Source organism: Cantharellus anzutake, assembly GCF_015039405.1.
Source record: "Cantharellus anzutake strain C23 chromosome Unknown EI90scaffold_84, whole genome shotgun sequence".
NCBI classification, from domain to species: domain Eukaryota; kingdom Fungi; phylum Basidiomycota; class Agaricomycetes; order Cantharellales; family Hydnaceae; genus Cantharellus; species Cantharellus anzutake.
Genome location: NW_024067034.1, coordinates 9,210 through 30,871, shown reverse-complemented (window position 1 = coordinate 30,871; position 21,662 = coordinate 9,210). Strand labels below are relative to the sequence as shown.

The 21,662-nt window shown below is 50.1% G+C and overlaps 3 protein-coding genes across 3 annotated transcripts; all 3 read right to left on the bottom strand.

Moving 5' to 3' along the window:
• Nucleotides 1–8,787: 8,787 nt before the first annotated feature.
• EI90DRAFT_3158169 (uncharacterized protein) lies at nucleotides 8,788–10,601 on the bottom strand (the record flags this gene model as incomplete). Its single annotated transcript, XM_039066163.1, has 1 exon — nucleotides 8,788–10,601. The coding sequence occupies exon 1, from the start codon at nucleotides 10,159–10,161 to the stop codon at nucleotides 8,788–8,790; it is 1,374 nt and encodes a 457-aa protein (XP_038910238.1). The 5' UTR covers nucleotides 10,162–10,601.
• Nucleotides 10,602–12,281: 1,680 nt separating this feature from the next.
• EI90DRAFT_3292931 (uncharacterized protein) lies at nucleotides 12,282–15,134 on the bottom strand (the record flags this gene model as incomplete). The annotated part of the gene is made up of 11 exons (XM_039067359.1): nucleotides 15,027–15,134; nucleotides 14,694–14,994; nucleotides 14,308–14,637; nucleotides 14,107–14,252; nucleotides 13,957–14,051; nucleotides 13,648–13,731; nucleotides 13,388–13,611; nucleotides 13,239–13,297; nucleotides 12,866–13,073; nucleotides 12,678–12,790; nucleotides 12,282–12,424 (listed from the first exon to the last, which is right to left on the bottom strand). Exons 1-11 carry the CDS (start codon nucleotides 15,073–15,075, stop codon nucleotides 12,282–12,284), a joined length of 1,752 nt encoding a protein of 583 aa, XP_038910237.1. The 5' UTR covers nucleotides 15,076–15,134.
• A 1,523-nt stretch (nucleotides 15,135–16,657) lies between these two features.
• On the bottom strand, nucleotides 16,658–18,843 carry EI90DRAFT_3020573 (uncharacterized protein; the record flags this gene model as incomplete). The annotated part of the gene is made up of 10 exons (XM_039057520.1): nucleotides 16,658–16,813; nucleotides 16,959–17,039; nucleotides 17,084–17,133; nucleotides 17,213–17,342; nucleotides 17,366–17,551; nucleotides 17,592–17,754; nucleotides 17,776–17,876; nucleotides 17,915–17,953; nucleotides 18,056–18,356; nucleotides 18,449–18,843. 10 exons carry the CDS (start codon nucleotides 18,841–18,843, stop codon nucleotides 16,658–16,660), a joined length of 1,602 nt encoding a protein of 533 aa, XP_038910236.1.
• Between the last annotated feature and the right edge of the window lie 2,819 nt (nucleotides 18,844–21,662).

Sequence of the window (21,662 nt, the reverse complement as noted above, 5' to 3'; positions counted from 1 at the left end):
GTGTCCCATCTCCTAGTTCCTTCAGTGCCTTCACCACTTTCTCATTGCGGTCCTTCGCCACGCGTATTCTCTCCAGGATGGTCATCTCTTCTCCCTCCACTGTGACGGCCTCCATCGCATGGGCTTCGAACCACTCTGGCTGTAAGAGGGTCAAGCTCTCGTTGTCGTCTTTCCCTTTCAGGTGGTCGGCACGGCGTGAGAGGGCATCCGGTTTCCCCATGAGCTTTCCTGGGCAGTGGATGAGGGTGAAGTGGAAGCGGGATAGGAAGAGTGACCACCATGCTTGGCGGCGATTCAGCCGCTGTGCAGTGCGGAAATAGCCCAAGTTACAGTGGTCAGTGTAGATATCGACCTTTTCTTCCGCTCCTTCTATGAAGTGACGCCACTCTTCTAGCGCTCGGACTATCGCGAGCATTTCCTTATCATAGATTTCATAGTTTCGTTCTACCTCAGTGAAGCTTTTGGACATGAAGGCTATGGGGTGGAATTCGCTGTCGGCTTGGAGCTGGGACAGGACGGCGCCGGTGGCAAAGTTGGAGGCGTCGCATTCGAGTTTGTAGTGGCCGCTGTTGGCAGGGAAGGTGAGGACGGGGGCGGAGGTGACAGCTTTCTTAAGAGCGTTGAAGGCATTTTCTTCGCTCTCTCCCCATTCCCAGACCTTTGCTTTGCGGGTTAGCACATGGAGTGGGCACGCTGTCTCGGAGAAGTCTTTGATGAAGCGGCGGTAGAAGTTTACGAAGCCTAAGGACTGCACTTCTTTCACCTTCATCGGCATCGGCCAGTCGAGGACTCCTTGGATTTTCACCGGGTCCATGGCCACGTTGCCTTCGGAGATGACAAGTCCGAGGTACTTGATGTGGCGTCGCTCGAACTTGCACTTCTCTGGTTTGAGGAAGAGTTTCCTCCTCCACAGCGTTGTAGGCGGGATAATCGCCCACGCTGTAGGCGGGATAATCGCCCACGCGCAGAGCCGGCTCGGATACCCGCTTCCAACATTCAGAAACCACTTCCATTCACGCGACAACTCGATACGAATTTGGTATCCAAAAATAGTCCTAATTCGTACGATTCTGACGATACCAAGAACATCCCAATCGGTGGAGATTTGACGGAGTTCCGTGTTGGAGAAGTTAGGCACAGCAGGTCACGGGCATGTGCGGGCGTGGGAATCTCAAGCGGCAACCCAGAATTCCAGCCTCACTCGTTCCCACGGCGTCTAATAAATTGGTAAAAATGCTCATCGGCTGCGTGAGAGTTATCTCCGGCTTCATTTCCAATTTCGGCTCTTAATTCCGTAAATCCGTTGAGATATCGCTTATTTTCTTATATTTTCATATTTTGCCATCATTTTAGATATTGATTGATATTCTTTTATTGTTACTGTTACTCTTTTTATTATTTCGCCTAATAAGGTACCCAGGTGCCATATGGCACCAATATTTGCCATCTATTATTTCTAAAAATAATTATTTCTTATAATCCTGTACATACCGGATTTTGAAATAGAAGTTCTCCCCTCCCCCAAAATTCTCTAGGACGCGCTAGAGTTGGAGTGAGTGTGTGGAATCCAACAGTAGGAATAAGGGCAACTGTCTAGCCCACAACGAGTGGGTAGTAGATTAGTTGAGCCCGGACCTTGCGGAATCCCGGAGAACCCACCACGGAGTTTTAGGATCGAGCATAGCGAAGTCAAGAGAGAAAGTAGAGGTTTTGGAGAGTTTGGCCCCACGAGCTTAGTCGGCATAGAGAGCCGCTAGCCCTCTTTCAGCGTTCCCAGCACTTCCTGCACGACCTTCCGATGTTCCTCTAGGGTGGACATGAAGATCAAGATGTCGTCCATGTACCAAATGACGACTTCTCGGTCAATGAAATCCCGAAGAATGTCGTTCATCATGGTTTGGAAGGTTGCTGGGGAGTTGCACAGTCCGAAGAACATTACCATGGGCTCAAACAGGCCTCGGTTGGTCGCGAACGCCGCCTTCCACTCATCGCCATCTTTGATCCGCACGTTGTTAAACCCCCAGCGCAAATCCAGCACCGAGAAATACTTTGCATTGTGAAGGCACGCAAGGACGTTGGAAATGAGTGGGAGGGGGTATGAGTTCTTGACCATTATCTCGTTGAGTTTTCGGTAGTCCTGAACCAGGCGCAGAGACCCATCCTTCTTCTTGACGAAGAATACAGGGGCACCCATTGGCGATTTTGATGGGCGTTGCAAGAGGGCTCGCGGCTCTCTATGCCGACACAGCTCGTGGGGGACAACTCTCCCTAAACTCTACTTTCTCCACTAAACTCGCTACGTTCTCGATCCTTAACTCCGTGTGGGTTCTCCGGGATTCCGCAAGGTCCGGGCTCAGTGTCCACTACTCACTCGTTGTGAGCTAGATCACTGCCCTTATTCCTACTGTTGGAATTCCACACACTCACACCCTCTCTAGCGCGTCCTAGCACCTTAGAGAATTTTGGGGGAGGGGAGAACTTCTATTCCAAAATCCGGTATGTACAGGATATAAGGAACAATTATTTTTAGAATAATTGATGAGAAATATTGGTACCATATGGCACCTGCATACCTTATTAGGCAAAAGTAATAAAAAAGGGTAACAGTAACAATAAAAGAATAATGATCAATAACTGAAATGATGGCAAAATATGAAAATATATGAAAATAAGCGATTTCTCAATGGATTTGCGGAATTAAGAGCCTAAATTGGAAATGTAGCCGGAGATAACTCTCACACAGCCAATAAGCATTTTTACCAATTTATTAGACGCCGTGGGAACGAGTGAGGCTGGAATTCTGGGTTGCCGCTTGAGATTCCCACGCCCGCACATGCCCGTGACCTGCTGTGCCTAACTTCTCCAACACGGAACTCCGTCAAATCTCCACCGATTGGGACGTTCTTGGTATCGTCAGAATCGTACGAATTAGGACTATTTTTGGATACCAAATTTGTACCGAGTCGTCGCGTGAATGAAAGTTGTTTTCTGATCGTGGAAGTGGGTATCCGAGCCGAGTCTGTGCATGGGCGATTATCCCGCCTACAGCGTATGCGCCCGTTCCGCAGGTTCTCGCGCAGGAACTCATCTAGTTCCTTCTGCTCTGGCCAGGATAGGGGGAACGTCTTGCCTCTGGGTAGCTTGGCATTGGGGGTCAGGTCAATGGTGTGGTCCCAGGGCTTTCGTGGGGGCAGGACATCGAAGGCTTCTTTTGAGAACACATCTTGGAAGTCCCTGTAATGCTCGGGTACTAGCTCTTCCAGCGTCAGCGGCTTCGCCTCTGTGTCTTGGGCTTCCTCTGCCAGGCGTTGGGACAGCGTTGTGGTTGCCCTTAGGTCGTGTCCCCACCCCGGTGGGATTACGGTGGCATAGATTCCATCACCAGGCTCTACTTCGAGGGCTTGCCTGACATCCACTCGCGGCGATTGGCAGGAGGAGGGGCAGCGGGACATGATGACCTTCTGCTGTGCCCAGTCGACCTCTGGGTTGTGGTGTAACAGCCATGAGTGCCCAATGATGAGGGATTGCTGCCCTAAGTTCGCTACGGTGAAGCGGGCACGCTCTGTATGTTGGCCAAATGTCAACAAGGCCTCTAGTTCCTCTGTGATGGCTCCGTTCTTGTTAGGCATCCCGTCCACATTGCGAACTGGGATGGGTTGGGGGAGCGGGGTCGTCTCGAGCCTGTGCTTCCGGATGAAGTCTGGGTTCACAAAGTTCCCGGTCGCGCCGGAGTCTAGCAGTGCCGACACAGCGACTGCAGGGAGGGACGGTAGGGCAGTCACCTTCACTTTCATATTGAGGGAGCGGGGGGATTGCTTGGCAAGCACATAGATGGCAGGTGGGGAGACAGCCACCTCAGAGGGTAGGCTAGCGGTTTTGGTGCTCTTTCTGGTCGAGGGTGCGATTTTCCTCTGTTTCTTAGCAATCACCCAGTGGAATTTGGACAGCAGCGCAGACTCGCGCATCTTTCTGTATTTACACTGGGTATCGTTGCTTGCAGGCGGCCGGGACGCATCATTCACTGGTCACCTTCTTGAAAATCTGCAGAGGGGTTCCCTTCCTCCCTCTCCTCCTCGTTCCCCTCGGGTGTCCCCATCAGCTGGCTCCTCAGCCCTTCTGCGAGTACTCGGAGGTCTTCTGGGTGCATGCGGCATACTCGGCGGACCTTCGGGAGGGGGCAGTCTCGTGCGAAGTGCCCAGGGGCATTGCAATTGTGGCATAGCCCTCGTCGTTGGTCTGCCCTTGAGCGGTCGAGGTCCATCAGCTGAGGTAGCAGGGTTGTAGTCGTGGGGGTAGTAGGGGTCGCGGCGGGTCGTGGTGGTGGCCCCGGTGGCGGGCGCAGGGGGGTCTGAGAGAGTGACGGCGACGGTCTGGCAGGGGGGAGGGGTGACTTGAACAGGGGGAGTCGGGGTTGAGTCGCCTGGAAGCACCGCCATTGGTTGTCAAGGAGGGTGGCCTCTTGTTTCCATTCTGCCCAGGTCCTTGGCATGGGGCGCAGACAGTAGATGCTCTCATGGAGCCGGGTGTTGATCGCTTGTTCGAAGCGGTCTACCAACCCTACATCACCTAGCCGTGAAGCGGGACCGTGGATTTCGAACTCTTGGATGATTTTATCCACGGAGTCGGTGCCTTGCCATAAAGTGGCAAGCTTCTGCCTGGCAGTGGCTTCCCGGTTGAGGTCTTGAAACATGGTGTCTAGCTCTGCCATGAACTCGTCCATAGTGATCGCGGGGGATCCCGCTGTCAGCAGCGCGATCGTGCGCTGTGTTGCCCATGCTCCTGCAGCTCCTCCTTTCATGTACGACAGGACGAAAAGGATTTGGGATAGGGTGTCGGGGAACTCCGTGGCACGGACATGGAAGTAGATTCCGCATTCTGCTTTGAAGTGGTCGAGGTCCTCGCTTGCTCCGGCGAAGGCAGTGGGGGGGGCAACCTTGGGTGCTTTGAGCTTGGGTGTGGGTGCGGGTGCGGGCGTGCAGGCAGGGCCGGTGGGTTCTGGACATGGCTCTCAAGGATGGCCTGCAGTTCCTGAAACCTAGTCAGCAGGTCCTGGTACTGCTCTTCAGTCACCATGCTGGAGGAGGTGGGGGAGATTAGGTGGAAACCTTCTTCTGCTGTCAGGGATGGCTCGAGGGAGGCAGAGGTAGTGGCGTAGCGCTCAGTGCTAGCGGCCCAGATGACGGCAGGGCAGTAAGACCGTATAGTGAGCAGCCCTCACTCGGGCTTACGTCCCTGTGTGGCTTCTTAGGCTGAAGTGGGAAATGTATTGTTATTAGGGTGGGAAGCTAGACTAAACTAGGGTACTTGCCTGAAGCGGGAAATGAGAAGAAGGTTACTTCTTCGGTCCTGCTTCGGCTTAGTTTATATACATGTGTGAACGGGTCATGTGGAAGTGCCACGTCACCTTCGGACGAAGCTGGGTTACCATGGGTGGCTCCGCGGTCGATCCCGAGCATTGGAGGGGAAGTACAAGTAGGAGTGCACGGCGCATCTGGCGTGGCGGTGCCCCTATGGGGTGCTCAGCGTCGGGCGCGTCCGTGCTACAAGTGTAGGAAAGAAAGAGAGAGGTCGTCCGTATAAAGATAGAAAAAGAGAAGAGGGAAAGAAGAGAGAAAAAGAGGATGAGACGAAAGGAAAGGAGGTGGTGGCGGTGGCGGCGGTGTGCCCTGACAGCTACCGAGTCTGCAAAAACCTCAAACAAACACTCACCTATGTCTCTCTTGGATGTGAGCAACTAGCTCAGAGGGGGCGTTAGGGTCGTGGATGGCGTCTTTTCCACTTGGATGTAACTTCTGCTTGTCCCTTCACGGGTCTATTCAGTACTAACTTGTTATGTACAAGCTGTTATCTAGTTTATATATGTTTGAAATGGAATGAATGGCATGGGGGAATGTAAACGGGCCGTTAGGCAACCGTAAATGATGAATATCCAATTGGGAACAAAGAAACAATAAAAGAAATATGAATGAATGGGGAATATATGATAACGGGTCCGAAATGGGAATTGTGAAAGTTAACTCCGCAACGCTTCGCCAAAGCGCCCGCCTATCCTCCCGTCAGCAACCTCCTCGTCTCCAGCTTTCCAATGAGCCCTTATTCATCCCAATTGGTGCAGTACTTTTTGAGATGTGGCCATTGACAGGTGCTGTCAAGACCACGTGAGACTATACTCCATGCTGAACCATCCGGGTATGGGATTGCCATTCTGGGAAATGCTCCGGGGGTGAAGAAGGGTGGTAGAGCATCACTATCGGGTGGAAAAACGGCTGGGTTGTGAGTGTGGTTATGGAGGTCTGGAGAGGGGGTGAAATTGGCACCATGGTTGGGCATGGGAATTTTGCTTGGGGTTGTCGGGAATGATGGGGAAAATATGAAAAAATATGGAGTGAGTGTATGGAGTGTTGGATAGTGATAGAATGAGTATCAGGATCAGCGGATATGTAGTGCATGTTGGTGACCAAATTCTGCAGAATCCGACTTTTTGCGGTACACGGAGTTGTCCCCACAACAGCATCTGGGGTAGAAGGGATCCAGATGTATCGCCTGGCAGAGGGGCCCTCACGGGATGCAAACCGGGCTTGCGTTGTAGGAGAAATAACGGCCACACTATGGAAACCCATTATGGAAATATGCCAGATAAATCACAAAACCTCATACGACAAGTAGATATGAGAAAATAGAAGGACCTGAATTTTAACGAATTTTACGAATTTTTACGAATTATTATGACTATACACAATAAATTGAAAGAAAGAAAAATAGCAAAAATACTTCAAGCTTACCATCAACGAGACGGAATTCTCAGGGGAATTTATAGCAAATATTAAACCAAGAATTAGGACAATCGACCAAGATTTGACTATAAAAATAATCAGAGAACCTGTCAGAGACCAGACTCGAGACGAAGGAATGTCTCCATAACGGAGGGCTTTGGCCTCAGCGACTTCTGCCAAGAGCGCTGTGCCTAGTGACACGTCCGTGCCCTAACTTACTGACTGGCAATTAGAACCTAGGGGGGTAACTCTAGTTGATTTTACTACTGGGGCATAACCTATGTACAAGTGGGATATATATATGGTTACAGCGGAGACGGTTCCGCAATTGGCGGAGCCGAACGGAGCGGAGCTAACGGGGTTAAAACATTAGCCGACTGAATATTACCGACGAGTCGGTTTGCGGGGTTAGTGGAAAGGCAGGCGTTAACCCAGAAACGGAAAGGAGGGATAGGCCCGAAGGTGGGCTCTGCAGGGCAGGTGAGTGTATTGCCCAGCAGAGGCGGGGGTGCGCTAGCGGACGTCGGAGCTGTCTGGAAGTCTTCGGGGCGCCGTACTTAGGGAGGCGTAGGTAATAAATTGAAATGAGGGGGTGGTGACCATCGAGGGGTACCGAGAGGTTTGCAGAATACAGGGGGCTCCGAGGTTGGTGAGAGAGGAGCGGAGTTAGAACGGAGGGAACGGAGGGACCGGAAGTCGATGGCCGGGGATGGATATGACAGAACCTCCACGGAAACTACTTTCCCACATCCGCACACGTAGCCAAGGATGGAAGTACCACAGAACAAGGATTCCTCAGGAACTAATGCAAAGTTCAAAGTCGTGTTTATAATAGGAAATGTAGATGTCCCCCAAACGGACCCAATGAGAGTAATTACAGGGGAAACTACCCATAAACGACGGAGATATGACTAAAACTCTTGCAAAACGAGGACAATGTCTAAAAGGCAAGCGCGAAGATTAACTAGTAACGACCGAGACAAGCTTGATAGCCCATTAGAAAGGAAGGGATCTAATCTTAATCCTCCCAAAGTTTCATAATAAAAGGATCATGCGTTAATGAGATATCCAATAACGGGAATAGCGACATCAAAAGTCCGAGCTCAGGGAAAAGACGATGTTTGCGTAGGATCCATAATCAAAACATACAACGAAATTTACACGGAAATTATTAAAAATGGGGAACTATAGTTATGCAAATTTTCAGCCCAAATGGTCCAGCCGTTGTGAAGTTATACCCATGATGGGAATATAGAAATCCGCATCATGTATAATGACATGTGAGGGTGGCGATGTGCAGGGAACTGGCCGTCGGAACTGAGATCCACACTTTGGCAGATCGCGAAGACCAATTTCCGTCCAAATAAGGAAGAGCCCGGTCAAAACAAAGCACGGAAAGTGCAAAACAACCTTAGATCATGAGGGAAAAATCTGAAATAAATCACAGAAGCCCATATGAAAGAAATAAACACCCGCGCATATCATAAATCCCGAATAATTAAACAAAAACGGCACCCGCATACAAATGACTATGGGAACAATGCACGTGATTACCGAATGTGTGTGCAAATCTTTGCTAACTCAACGAATACCAGGAAATAGGACACAACCTTAGTACCATTGGAAAGGTGGGAATAAATAAAAATTTATGATACCAAGAACGTGAGAAAACATCCAGAAATGAATGAGATACAAGGACATGAAGTTAGAAACCTGAAAACGCGCGGGTGTCAGGGGACGACTCCCAGGTCCCCATGACCCTCCCCTATGGTCCACAGCCCCGAGGTGTAACCACCCCTATCCAGGGCACAACCTACTGTGGGTAAGGAGATGAGAAGGAAGCTAACTTCTCATCTTCCCACAGTGGCCACCATATCAGGAAAACTTCCGGGGATACCCGGAAGTCACATGAAGGCAGGATCCGGGGCCGGACCATGCAGTGCATGGAGCATGTGGCACGGGAATGCGCGTGGGAAGTGTAGCGGGTCCGGATGCGGGTCCGGGTCCAGGCTAGTCAGGGTGTGTGCCCTGACAGTGGGAAGACAGCTTCAAGTGTCATATCGGATTGTCGCCATTCCAGATCCTGAGTAAGGTCCAAGATCGGGAGCGGGCCAAAAGGTCGTGAGTTCAAAGTCGTCGCACTTAAGTCATTCAGCTCATTCTTGTCAACGCATGCCATTGCCTCCATTGTCTGAGGCAATCTAGCTTTGTCTGAGCACGTATGAGCTGTCTCAGCCCAATCTGAGGTCTGAGGAGCTAAGGTGACTTCGCAAACTGGTGGATCTGAGATGCGTTCAAGGCCAATAGGCCTAAGCTCTTTCGCTTCTAGCTCCGGTACTTCGACACGGCTCCCTAGTTGGTCACAATCGCTAGCTTCTAGGTTCTTAGTGCTGAACCCTGATCCAGACTCGTAATCAGTGGGTACAACGATCGGTTCGGCGCAAACATGACTCAATTCAGTTGGAAGCGCTGCGCTTCTGACTTCAACTTCAACACCAACTGGCGCCCGCTCCAGTAAGGAAACTGCCGGGACTTCGGACTGTCCACACAACCTGGACTCGGGGATGCCGCAACTGGGATGTAGTGGCAAGGCTTCCTCATGGGGAGCTGAGCTCTCTAGGTCCTGGGCTTCATGTTGTTCAGCCGCTAACTCCAAATCCGTGGAATCTGCCATCTGGCACAAGCTTGCGCTGTCACTTCCATGGTCCGCCAAGTCATTGACTGGATCATCATCACCGTCCTTTCTGGAACATGGGCGTCGCTCGGACTTCACACTGGAATCAACATCGTATATGTCGCCTTGGAGCAGCTCCTGTGCAACTGCTACAACATCATTCATGTGCGGTGGTCGGGTCAGGTCTGACCAAAGACCTTGTGCCCTGAGTTCGTACTTGAGCTCCCGTCTGAACTTTGACGGAAATCCACGGTAAAACAAATCATCGCGGTCAACGACAGTAAGGGCATTCCTTTTCTGTAGGCACTTCGCAATAACATGGAACTCGCGCCGGTACCGTGCAAGATGGTCTACCCTTTTTATCTTGCGGGCTTCCTTGACAAACTTTCGTAGATCCTCCATTCGATATCCGGGCTCATCTTCATCGGCACTGTAGTAGCACAATAGCTCTGACTTGAGCATGGGCCAGTTCTGGGTCTCGAAACCGGGGAGGGTCCGGACAAATTCGGCTTCCTTTTCGGTGCAATAGGTGATCATGTAGGCGCACTTGCCTGCGTCTGTAAGGGAAGCAATGTCGGCCAACAACTCGAACTCGCGTAAAAACTTGGTAATCATTTTGCCCTTGAACCGGGGTGCTTCTGGGCTTCGGTGACCTGGCATCAATGGGGCTTCGATATAAAACATGGGCACTGTGATGGCAGGACTTGCAGCCATCTCGAAATCGGTTAACAAAACACGCAAAACTTGGAACGACTTCTGGATGTCTGTCTATTGATGTCCGGCAATTGAAGGAATGTGGATAAAACGAGTGTATTGCCTGGTAAGATGAAGGCAATTTGGTACAATTTTTAGGTGAAACAGCACAGGACGACTTGAGTGGTGAAAAATGAACTCCTGTGCCTCGTCTTGAGGTCCGCCAGGAGGCAATGATTGAGATAACTTGTGTAAACTTGCGTAACCGTGTGGATCCGTAACGCGTAGATCCCTAACACGGGCTCCTGTGCCTCTTCTTGAGATCCACCAGGAGTGAACTAAACTTGAGCAATCAAATATGATCTCCTGGGCCTTGTCTTGAGGTCCGCCAGGAGGAACAACGTGTGTGCGTGCATGTGTAGCTTGGGTGGTCTAGTGTGATCCCTAATACTTGTACTTTCTTGACCTGCGTCTGTAACCAATGTAGATACTCGATATCCACGGCAAAATGATGAATTTCCAAATGAATGAACTGTGCAAACTTGCGTGATTGAAAACCTGACCAAGTGGATTATCCCCCCTGTAAGGACCACCAGATTTGTAACGGGTCTATCGCCTAGACTCGAGACAGGGAAAGGGGGGAGGGTGGTAGTGAATGCGTGTGTGATGGAGGTTCGGGTTTTTGGGTCCTGGGGCGCTAGCGGGTCTGTTAGAGCCTCAACTCAACACTCACCTATGTCTCTCTTGGACGTCAAGGCCGAGGGTTATGAGGAAAGGGGTCTCAGATGTAAGCAAGTAACTCAGGGGAGGCGTTAGAGTCGTGGATGGCGTCTTTGCCACTTGGATGCAACTTCTGCTTTCTCTTTCACGGGTCTATTCAATACTAACTTGTATCTCGGAATTTAAGGATCCGGATCCAAACCTGAGCCCGAAATGGATGCATTCATTTGGTCCATGCCATGGTGGGCTGGTTTGCTTCCATTGGAATTTTTTTTTGGGTGTTTCCCCATATGGACCCATGTAACCCGGCCCTTTCCGCCATTCATTATTTCGCATCCCCAAAATTCAAATCACCTGCCAGCTCCTGTCACGTTTCTTCGTTTGGTTCGATTTCGGCTTTCTCCCCTTCCTTGCTCTCCCTCCCCCCCCACCAACCAATATTCAATCTTCACGGTCACGTTGCAGTCACATTCTCGTTGCAGAATGCACGGCCACGGCCAGCTCCGCTCACCAGCTCATGCCGCCTGCACCTCGCCTCGCCTCACTGATGGAGTAAGTACTTGCGGCAGCACGAGAGTGAAGACAAGTGAGTGCGGTGCACTCTTTCTTTCCCTTTCTCCATTACCTTTTTTTTTTTTTTTTTTTTGTTTTTTCTCTTGCTGACGATCGATCTCTGCCGTTCCCCAGGGCTGGGCTGTAGCCATCCCCTCCCCCACTCCCCGAATGCGCTGTATCTCCCTTGCCCACAACATCCCATCCTCGTGGCCCTGGATGAAGCTGATGGCGTTGGATTCGCTTGTGGGCCATGCTGTCCCATTTGGAGGAGCGGTTGGGGGAACATGCAAATTGCGTGCACAGCCCCTTTCTGATGCTTCGCCGCCGCCATCATCGTCGATCCCATTCTGCTTGACTCGAGCCCCGCTCTCGAATGGATGGTTTTTGAGTCATATGGTGAGATGTTACTAGCCATGCCCAGATTTTTTTTTTTGCTCATTTTCCGTGAGCGTCTTTGTCGACCTCCAGTCCAGTAGAAAGCGATGACAAAAATTCGGTGAAATTTCCCGCTGGGTTACCCTGCCCGAACGCTTTCAGATACCATTGGTCCTGTCCCCAACGGATGGTTTTTGAGCCAGGTACGCGCTGTGAGATTTCCTAGCCATTCCCGGATTTTCTCACTGATTTTTCGCAAATGTCTTTGTCCACCATGGGAGCAAACCGACGATGGAAATCAACGAAAATATCTATTGGAATCCCCTACTGGAGTGCTTTCAGATGCCATCAGTCACGTCCCCAACAGATGGTTTTTGAGCCAGGTACGCGCTGTGAGATTTCCTAGCCATGCCTGGATTTTCTTGCTGATTGCAAATGTCTTTGTCCACCATTGAGGAAGGAAAACCGACGATAAAAATCGATGAAAATATTCATTGGAATCCCCTACTCGAGGGCTTTCGGACGCCACCGGTCACGTCCCCAACGGATGAGTTTTGAGAGAGGTATGGGCTGTGAGATTCCCTGGCCGTGCCTGAATTCTCTTGCTGATATTTCGCGGATGTCTTTGTCGGCCCTGGGAGAAAACGATACAAAAATCAGCAAAAATATCCCCTGGGTTTTCCTACTCGAGCGCTTTCAGACACTGTCAGTCCCGTCTCCAATGGATGGTTTTCAGAGGATGTATGGGCCGTGAGGTTTTCTAGCCATGCACAGATTTCTTCGCTGATCTCTCACGAATGGTATGTGTGATTCTGACTGGGAAGAGCAATATAATCATTGTGAAATGACACTTAGGTACATTCAGTGGTGTAATTTTCCACTCTTACGACTCTTGATGGTGCCGTCTCTTTTCCCTTCCACTCCAATCTTTTCAAGTGCAGTACTGAAATTGTCGCTCATCTTCAGTCCATAGTGTTTCAGGAACTCCGCCTCACCCATTCTGTACAGTGGGGAAGTGTTAGTGTTAGTGGATATTTAGTCACCAAAAGGAGAAGAGAAGGAAGAGACTACAGACTTGTCATATTTCTTGCCAACACGACGGTGCTTGCCAGTGTACCATTCCCACTTCCAGTTCTTCAGTGGCACTCGGAGCTCATTCTCATCCCCATGCAGCCATTGTTTAATGGCATCCTTAAGTGTGCGGACTGGGGGAATGGTGGTGTGCTCAGCGCCCGGAGCGGGTTGGCCATCATCATCGTGGTGCTCCTGGGGCCAACTGGAGCCTGATGGAGGGTGGGATAGAGACTGGGCAAGTGGAGAGGAAGCGATGGGGCCAGGGGGGAAGGGGGGGAGGAGCACTGGGTAAGGTTGGCTGTGGCCACATTGACTGAGTAGGTCCTCCTGGCTGAACTGTTAGGGACGTATGATCCATTACTGAGCAGACATACCAGTAACATGGTGGTGGAAGGCAACAGGGTGAGGAGGAATAAGATAGCCTATCGTGTGCCTGAGTTGATCCAGTGAGACTTGGAATGAAGAAAATCTGTCATCAATGCTTCAGAGCCCATGCCTGAAGTGGTGCATGTGTTCCTCATACCAGCCCATGCGTTCCTCAAAACAGCCCATGTATTCACCCAGGTGGCCAAACTGAGAGCAGGCTTCTTCTGCAGTCATTGCTTTGAGTTGCGACATCGCTCCATTTTGAGACTCTAAGTTGTCAATGTGAACCAGGGCAAGTGAGTCGCCATAGTTTGTTTCTGTGGTGATCAGCATATCCATAGCATATTTGAGGAGTGTAGATGGCTGGAATATTGTGAGAGCCTTGGGAATGTGGATGAGATAATGGTGTGGACTCACATTTTCTCCAGGTGCCCACCCACCCCACCACTGGCACTGATGAAGTGGCCACCTTCTGAAAACCGGTGCAAGAGCAAACCAGTACTGAAGACCACCACGCCTGAAGCAGTGTGATGTCAGTCTGTCAGTTTCCAGTTGCACTTGCCTTCCATAATAGGCAAGAAGATCATTAATGGTGGTGGTTGAGAGCGTTGAATTCCAGTGAATGTCATGAGAACGGTGGGAGCAGGAGGGAAAGAGGGGATAGTGAGGCTTCAAGGGTTTTCCACTGCAATATCGCAGAGAAAGAAACTGAGTCCAGTGCCTCACATGGCAATATGCATCAAGCTCCAGAGTCACATTGGGTCCGTCATGCTGGGAAAATGTGTCCATGCCATAGAGGGGATAGATATTATACCGTGTCCCTATAAACTCGGACTCAGACCAGCAATAGACTGATGGCCACTGGATTTAGTTTACCTTGGCAGCCAGACTCATCACTATGGTTCTGTTTTTGCCAGCCCTTGCGGTTAACCAGGGTGACCCGCAGGTGTGGAAGGTTGTGACTGACTTCCTCGTGTCCCCAATCAAGATGCTGAATAAGGATTGAAGTGAGCTCTTCATTCCTATGTTGAAAGTTGAAATATGAATAAAGGGTTGGTACAGCAGAGATGTAGGTACCTTGTCCATAGAGTCCAGCCCAAAGATGTTAGTGTACACAACATGAGGTGGGAGCAGATGTTGTCATGTTGTTTAAGGGTGAAGGACTCGCTGGGAATACTAGGGTCAAGAGCCTTGCTAATCAGGTCTGGAGGACATTGAGCAGCAGTGACAGCCTGAATAGCCTTAATGTCGCTAATCTGGATTGCCCTTGCATGATTCCGGATAGTTCCCTCAGATGCGCGCAAATTCTTCACAGATTTGACAAGGTCAATGATCAGACTGGATTCACATGGGTTTCCCTGGCACTTTTCAGGATAAGGGTGTGGATGCCAAGTGCCCTCAAATCCTCTAGAGGGGAATCAGAAATGATCACTTCACTTCGTAAATTTTATGTCGCTACTCACAGTTTCCTGAAGTGCCACTTGAATGCGGAGCGGAGTATGTCTACAGTTGAGACAGACTTGTTCTGATCAGTAGCACGGAATGTGATGTATGCAGCCAGTAGTTTGGCAGTAATTTCCACAGGTTTGTCGAAAGCAAGGAGAGCATCCTTGTGTTGAAAGAGATATGCCTCCGGATTTGGATCCTCAGGGGATGACAACAGTGGGTTACTGTACTTGAGGCAATTCTCTTCCAACCACTTCTTGGCATTGGTTATTGCTGAGCTATAGTTCCGTTGCGTGGAAGTGGACTGGAGGTGTGTATCTATCAATTCCAGCGCAGAAGTGGGGCCTGACCCCAGCTCAGAGTGCGGAGCCAGCTTCTTCCGCACATTTCAAGTTGCATGCTCCAGCAGATGACATCCCTTCTTAACTTTGGGCATAGTGGGTGAAAGTACTAGGATGGATGGGCAGTTATGAACGTTGTTGTGGGGACAACTCCGTGTACCGCAAAAAGTTGGATTCTGCAGAATTTGGTCACCAACACGCAGTACATATCCGCTGACACTCCTGATACTCATTCTATCACTATCCAACACTCCTTACACTCATTCCATATTTTTTCATATTTTCCCCATCATTCCCGACAACCCCAAGCAAAATTCCCATGCCCAACCACGCTGCCAATTTCACCCCCTCTCCAGACCTCCATACCCACACTCACAACCCAGCCGTCTTTCCACCTGATAGTGATGCTCTACCACCCTTCTTCACCCCCGGAGCATTTCCCAGAATGGCAATCCCATACCCGGATGGTTCAGCACGGAGTATACTCTCATGTGGTCTTGACAGCACCTGTCAATGGCCACATCTCAAGAAGTACTGCACCAAATGGGATGAATAGGGGCTCGTTGGAAAGCTGGAGACGAGGAGGTTGCTGACGGGAGGATAGGCGGGCGCTGTGGCCAACTGTTGCGGAGTTAATTTTCACAATTCCCATTTCGGACCCGTTGTCACATTTTCCCCATTCATTCATATTTCTTTTATTGTTTCTTTGTTCCCAATTGGATATTCATCATTTACGGTTGCGTAACGGCCCGTTTACATTCCCCCAGTCCATTCATTTCATTTCAAACATATAAAAACTAGATAACAGCTTGTACATAACAAGTTAGTATTGAATAGACCCGTGAAGGGACAAGCAGAAGTTGCATCCAAGTGGCAAAGACGCCATCCACGACCCTAACGCCCCCATTGAGCTAGTTGATAACGTCTAAGACCCCTCTTATCAGAATCCTCAGCCTTGACGTCCAAGAGAGACATAGGTGAGTGTTTGTTTGAGGTTTTTGCAGACTTGGTAGCACCCACAGACCAAAACCCGGCCCAACGAACCACACCCGTGCACACTACCACCCTCCCCCTTCTCTCTGTCTCGAGTCTAGGCGATAGACCCGTTACAACGTGTCACATCAAAGCACAGGCTGATAGTGAGGGACACAGCACCCAGGGATTGCATCCCTTAATCCTTTCATACCATTGGGGCAGCTGGAGTCCAATGAGGATTTCACTATCCATCAAAGATGCATCAATTGCCTGAAGTGGGTTGACATTGACAGGTTGGTGATAGGGTGGGCATCCTTGAACGAGTCGCACACACCACACACAGTTATGTTACTATATACATGAAGACTATGGAATGGAATGGCCTGACAATGGAGCAGGGGGAAATGGGATGTGAGGACCAGATATTTCATCCTTGTATCCGAATGGATCAGATACACCTGAGTCAATAATGAATCCAAGAGATGACATGCTCGTTACAGATTCTCCACGACTGGGGCACAGTCCGTCACCAAGAATCTAGCCTCCCACTTGGAGTCCATGAAGTTGCAGGAGAATTGCGACCCCAACCACCTATTCTGGCCATGGAGCGAACTGAGTGCATCGGTTGCACAGCAAGAGATCCACCATGGTTTTGCTCGGGTCCCTTAAGAAGGAATTGTGCAGTCCCAGTGGGGGACAAAGCTGGTGAGCAGAGCTGCTGTGGCTGTGCATGTGATTTGCATGTTCCCCCAACCACTCTTCCAAATGGGATGGGACGGCGTTTGAAAGCCCACAAGTGAATCCAATGCCATCAGCTTCATCTGAAATGGCGAGGATGGGATGTTATGGGCGAGGGAGATACAGCATGTCTGGGATGGCTACAGACCTGGGGAACGGCAGAGATCAATTGTCAGCAAGAGAAAAGACAAAAAAGAAAGAGATGGAGAAAGAGCGCGCCACACTCACTGTACTCTCATGCAGCACCGCCAGGCTGGGCTGCCGCAAGTACTCTGTCAGCGAAGCAAGATGAGGCGCAGGTGGCATGAGCTGAGTCAGGGGAAAGATATGGGGTGGTTGGACTGAGTATGTACGTGGATGAGATCGAAGCCGGTTGAGACGACCCTTGCAAGACGCTCGATGTCTGTGTACCAGCGACAGTGGCTAATATGGGGGGTTAACGAGAGGGTGGATTAACATGCGAGTGCCCAAATAGCACTTACTGCCTTGGCCTTGCTTCTCTTTGTCTTTGCTGTCCTTTCCTAAGCCTATAGTCCACTTCTTTTTCTCGCGCTCCTTTTCGGAATCAATGCGGGTGCGGGGTTTTGTCTCCCTATCATTCTTTTGCAGTGCCTTTGTGCTGTTCGTGCAGTCACCTTGATAGAGTCGAGAGCGACACGAGGTGATGAGGGATAGGGCAGGAGAGGGTGAAGAATGGATGTGTCCAGTTTAGCACCGAAATAGGGAATGGGTGGTGAGAGGGAAGGATCGGTGAGATCTGGCGAGCGAGCTTGCAGGAGAATGTGAGGGTCGTCATGTTGCTCTACAGTCCATCCGTCCGCCTGCGGAATATCCAAAACGGACACATACAGTAGCGCTTACGATGTTGGAGGGGTCCGGCATCACATCGAAACCGAGTTCATCATTAGATGGGGTTGAGTCCATGAATACATGAGATGTCGCTCGAAGGCAGTCGCCGAGGCACACCATTCGCACATGGGGATGATGAGTCGAGGAGGAAGTGGAGGTGGAGGTGGAACAGTGGCTGCATAACCAAAGGGATTACGTCTGCTGGGCTTGATGATCCGGCCGAGACTGGACATTGAAGGGATACTTGCTAGTGAGCCACTGTGGGAATGGCCCGACGATGGAATGGTGTATGCCAAACTGTCCGGATAGCCAGCAGAGTGAGTCTGGGTGCGAACCTCCGTGGGCGACTCTGATGCGGAGCCAGGGGGGAGTGTCTGGAGCGATGGTCATCAATACAATGGAACCATGGTTCGGAAAGAGAAGCAAAGCCAGCACATCGAAGAAGAGGGAAAATCGTAGAAAATGAAGTGACTTACGTGAGATCCAGAATTAATGTTAACAGCAGAGTGATATGGCGAATCATGTGTGCTCGAATGATGAGAAGCATAAGAATTAGAACGATGTATTCCAGGGTGTGTGCTGCCGGTAGTTCCACTGGTCCCATTCACACCGTTCCCACCGGCACCAGTTCCAGAATGACTCAAAGGAGAAGGGTAGCTCGAGGAAGGGTTACCAGCTTCTCTATGGCCCTCACTTCCGCTTGAATGGGGATGTGAATGCGAATGTGGTTGGGGAGGTTGAGGGTAAGCAGACGTAATCCCTTTGGTTACGCAGCATCTGTTGGTGAAAACAATACCACAGGCCCCTCCATAGATGCCATACCCATTCATTCCCTTCCCATTGCTCATAGGGACACCATATCCACCTACGGCAACTCCAACACCAACACCAGCGGTAGTGGTGGCACCAACACCATGAGAGAAGACATTGCACCATATGTTGCTCCATGTCCCGGATATGGATCACCCCCAGCCCTTTCAGAAACCGGATGAAGTGTTATACTCCCCTCATTTCCAGCACCTCCAGTTCCATACGAACCACCCAACCCCGTAGCACCATCAGGACTAGTGGGAGGGGTAGGGGTATAAATCTCCCTATCCCTCTTCATCATTGCTCGAATCACACTCCCATTGGCGCCCCGATTCATCAAGTTGGCATCATTGTTCATCATAGTTGTTGCTAATGCGGCATTAGCGACTGACATTGCCACAGCATTAGCGTTCACAGCCGCAGCCGCAGCAGCATTGGCATTAGCAACCGCCATTTGAGCTCATTTGTTGTGGGAAGTTTGTTGGGATCAAGGAGAAAGATGAACACGGAATAGAGGAAAGGGTATCACTCCATTTAATATCCAGGTGGTGTGTACGTGGTTATGGGGGCCGGACCGATAGTCGAATGGGCGTGGGTGAAAGGTAAATGAAGCGGGAAAAGGGAAGACAAAAGGAACAAGTATTTCATACGAGAACGATCGATGAACAGATTGATGTGGAGACAAACGTGTTTGGCGTGGAATAGGGATGTCAGGATGAGAGTGAGTTTTTTTGGTTTGATGGAGAGTGGCATGCGTGGGTAAACGGAAGCAAGACCAGGCCGCAGATATGTAGGTCGATGGATCGTCAGGGAAGAGAAGTAGTCATAGTCATGAGATTGGTCGTTGAGATCTAGTGTGGCACTTGATCCACTTTATATTGGCACCTAGGTTGTCAGTCCCATTCAGTTGTTCTTCCCACACTGATAACCCTCACCACTCATTTGTTTACTTATTCATTTCTGCACTGGACCAACTGGCCCTTCCCATGATTTCTCTCCCTTATTTATACCTTGTAAATACTTTCAGGGACCTTAATCTGAAATCAACCTGTCTGGACAAGTCTCAGGTTCTGCAAAAGGGGGCTCCTCCCCTCTGAGTCTGTCCCCACTGAGTTTTGCCCTATCTCCAACAGGCCTGCTCCATCCACAAGTTTGCTTGAAGTCCACAGTAAGTCCCTGCTCCACAAATAAGGGATCTCCCCCAGATGTCAAGCTCAGGGCACAGCACTCCCCTTGAGTCGCTGAGGCCACAATCCCATTCTGCCAACACTGAACAGTGCTTCCAGACACACCACTTGCTTCCACCCATACCTCTGCACATGCACACTCTGACAGATGGTCTTCATGACTTTCTTGTGTGACCACCATCTAGACTCCCCCTGTAACTATATATATACATAACTTGTAGATACGTTACACAAAAAGATCAACTAGAGTTTTCCCCCTCTTCTAGAGTTCTCCCTCAGTCTGTAAATTAGGGCACTGACATGTTACTGGCACAGTGCTCCTGGCATAAGTTGCTGAGGCCATTGCCCTCTGTTCACAGGGACATTGTCGCTCATCCTGAACCTGGTCTCTGACAGATACACTACATATCCTCTCCTGTTCTATCCCTTCCCCCCCCTTCATGAGTCAGAGACCGGATGCAGGATGAGGGCATTGGCCTCAGCAACTTAGACCAGGAGTGCTGTGCCTAGTTACACATCTGTGCCCTAATTTACTTAACTGGCAGTGAGAACTAGAAGGGGGATAACTCTGGTTGATTTTATCACTAGGGTGTAACCTATCTACAAGTTATGTATATATAGTTACATAGAGGGCAGGCCCATGAATAGCAGAACCAAGCAGAGCAGAGTTAATGGAGTTACATGTTAGCTGACTGAATATTACTGATGAGTCGGGTTACAGGGTTAGTGGAGTGGCGGACTATAACCCAGAAATGGAAAGGAGGGATCGGCCTGAAGGTAGGCTTGCAGGGCAAGCAAGTGAATTGCCCAGTGGAGGTGGGAATGTGCTAGCAGACGTTGGAGCTGTCTGGAGGCCTTCAGGACTCCGTACTTAGGGAGGCATAGGTAATATACTGGATTGAGGGGGTGGTGACCATCAAGGGAGTCGGAAGTGATTACAGAATACAGAGGCTCCGAGGTTAGTGACAAAGGAGTGGAGGTAATCTGGAAGGACTGGAGGTAGTGGAGGATGATGGCCATGGATGGATATGACACACTGCCCCTGTAACAACCTCCCTTCTGTGACTCAACTGAACCTGTGTGTGTACAACTCAACATGTCCTATATGTCTGGTTATGTCAAGTCTTCTGGTGGTTCTTGCCAGGAGAACTCGAGGTCACAGGTTAAAGCCTCACGACCTGTGTATCATCCACTGGAACCCATGTCCTATAGGATGTCACTACCTTGTTCTTCTGCCAGTGCTTGATGGACAATGTCATACTATGATACTCAGGTCCACAACTGCTCTGAAGATTGTATTCCCATGATGCCAGCATGCTCACTACACAAGCACCAAGTAGCCACCCATCAACCATCTAGTCTCTCCCTTGCTATTCATCACACCCCACTGCCATCAGTACATTCCCTTTGGGAATGCCAAGCCCTGTTAGATACTCCTTCCTGGGTACACATAATAACAACCTGCTACCAGTACATTCATACTACAAATGCCAAGTAACCAATAGCAACAATATGGAACCCTCACACATTGTACAAGTCACAACCATGTGCATGGTATGCTCCACTGAGGAGCACCAAGTACCCATGGCTGACCTATCTACCCTGGCATCTTTGACTGCATGTAATCGAACCCTTAATAGCTCACTCCATCATGAACCATGATCGATGGGGATTCAATTGTCTGCTCTCATACCTGACTGGGATCACTCATCAATTACACATTCTGTTAGAACAGGCGGATTCAGACGACTCCGGAGTGGAATTGGAGACTTAGCGTGGAGGGACCTTGGCCTCAGCGACTCAAGCGGAGTGCTGTGCCATTGCTGTTTGTCCATTTGGTCCTTAATTTCACAGTAGGCAAGCAGGAAGTCTCTAGGGGGCATTTCAGGTCGATTTCGGACTGAGCCTCCTACGAGTATGTACAAGCGCCAATATATATAATGGAGGGGGCAAAAGCACAAGGAAACGAAAGGGAACCGAATCGGAATGAAGGCATCTGAATGGGAACAAAGGGATGACAGAAGCGGAGCGGTACCGAAGGTCATAAGGCAGAACCTGTGATACGTCCAAAAGGAGGTAGGGAGGG